This window comes from Trichechus manatus, unplaced genomic scaffold (assembly GCF_000243295.1).
Source record: "Trichechus manatus latirostris isolate Lorelei unplaced genomic scaffold, TriManLat1.0 scaffold00001, whole genome shotgun sequence".
NCBI classification, from domain to species: Eukaryota; Metazoa; Chordata; class Mammalia; order Sirenia; family Trichechidae; genus Trichechus; species Trichechus manatus.
The window spans coordinates 36,376,092-36,378,026 of NW_004443937.1; the positions used below are offsets into that span (position 1 = coordinate 36,376,092).

The following is a 1,935-nucleotide window of genomic DNA, read 5'->3' on the forward strand; positions in this document are numbered from 1 at the left end:
TGGGGTAGTGGTGGTGGTGTGTGCAGTGGAGTCGAGTGGATTTGAACTGCTGACCTTTTGGTTAGCAGCTGTAGCTCTTAGCCACTGCACCACCAGGGCTCCTGAAATGCGATAGCTGATAGTAATACAAGAAAATCATCTTAGCCAGTATGCTGAGTGATTTCTAATACATCAGGAAGCAGCAAGGCTCTGCACAATTGCTGGTGATTGACCTTTCCCGTCGGTAGACTTCCCCACAGCCACTACTGAAGTAATCCAAAGTTATCTAAATAATAGAATTTTTAATCTTTTCATTCAAAAGGTGAAATATGAATTAACAGAAGATGTGTACACTTCCAGAAAAAAACAACACCAGACCATGATGCATTATTTTTGCGCATTAAATACTCTTCAGTACAAGAAGAAAATAGCATTGTTAGAACCTCTACTTGGGTACATGCAAGCTCAGGTGAATACTAAATTTTGAATTATAACTGTCCTAAAAACCTTATATCCAGTTTGATATTTGTGTTAAATGTAAGGGTATTACCAACTATTGTTAAAACACTCATTTGTATCTGTGTTATAAAAAGTAAGTTTTGAAGTGTCATCAGATTACTGTTTTAAGGAGTTAGGGAGAATGGTTATCCTTGCAAATGAAGATTTCAAATATTTTAGGATAACTGAAACCACTTACTTTGTATTTGGACTTTGTCCATCACAAGTGGGACAGGGAACAGAACAGATAGCTAAATAAAATCGTAGAGGTGCAGTTGTGGGTGGAGCTTCCAATCACTCTTGCTTCATACTAGGTCTGAAAGAGAACAGATGAGTCTGAGTTTGTCCCGTGACCCTCGTGCAGCTCCTGAGTGAAAATAGTAGGTGAACTCCAAAATGCCCAGAGAGCACACATCAGGAAAGAGGCTAGAAAGTAGTTTTGGGTAATATAAGACAAGCTGTCAGTCCCTTAGTAATCAAGAGTTAAAAGAAATTTGAATATTCCCTAAAATATGTGGATTTATGTTATTCCTTATAGAACTTGTTCATCTTGGTAGTAAATACGATACAGTTTCTCTGTATGATTTACTTTGAAATGTTTTAAAATTTATTTGCCAGTTAAAAAAATTATTTACCATATGCATGTATTGGCTTATTCAACTCAGAAGATATAAAAAGATACGCAGTGAAAATTAAGTCTCACTCCCTCAGGGCCTGGTGAGCAGTTGAGTCATTGTAAATGACAGCCTATTTTTATACAAATCCTTTGTTTTTTAACTTAACTACTGTGCACCTTAGAGGCTGTTTTTTATCTTAACTGCTGTGCACCTCAGAGGTTGTCTGTATGACTGACTTTGAGTATCTTTTTCATGCGTGTCCATGTATGTTTTTGTGTTGTTCACCCGCACTACGCCGGCCCCAGATAAGCTTCTTTAAGATGGGTTCTGAAAATCTCAATGAACAACTGGAAGAATTTTTAACTAATATTGGAACAAGCGTGCAGAAGTAAGTATTTTCTTTGTTAAAATTGAAAATTAAATTATGTGAAGGATAAAGTATAACAGCTAAATGCCACAGTCTAAAATTATTTATCGTTTAAGTTTGAGGGACTGTTCTGCCTGCCATGAGCGTGTCTCTCACACGGCCCGTGGAGGCTTCTTGCTTTTTTAACATCTTTTCCATAGAACTCGAACTCTGTATTTCATGACAGTGTCAATTCTGATGTTGTTTTTATTGATCCTAAACTACGTTATTATGTCTGAATAGAAAAGACTCATAATAGCAATTATCCATAAGTGAATTTATCTTTAAATTCTAAGTAATGGGCAGTGGATGAGAGATTACTAAATGCATCTTGCTCTTCAGGCCGTAAAAGCTTAAAGCGAGAGAGAGAAAGCAATTCTAATCAGGTTCAAAAGTTTTGAGCGGTTTCTAACTCACAAAAAAAAAAAAGACCAG

The 1,935-nt window shown here is 36.5% G+C and overlaps 1 protein-coding gene across 1 annotated transcript in view; it reads left to right on the forward strand.

The window, feature by feature from the left end:
* The window catches only part of APPL1 (adaptor protein, phosphotyrosine interacting with PH domain and leucine zipper 1), a 37,092-nt gene that overhangs the window by 16,086 nt on the left and 19,071 nt on the right, over positions 1-1,935 (forward strand). The window contains 2 exon segments of the mRNA XM_012555845.2: positions 302-448; positions 1,400-1,482. Of these exon segments, the coding sequence (XP_012411299.1) occupies positions 302-448; positions 1,400-1,482 (230 nt within the window).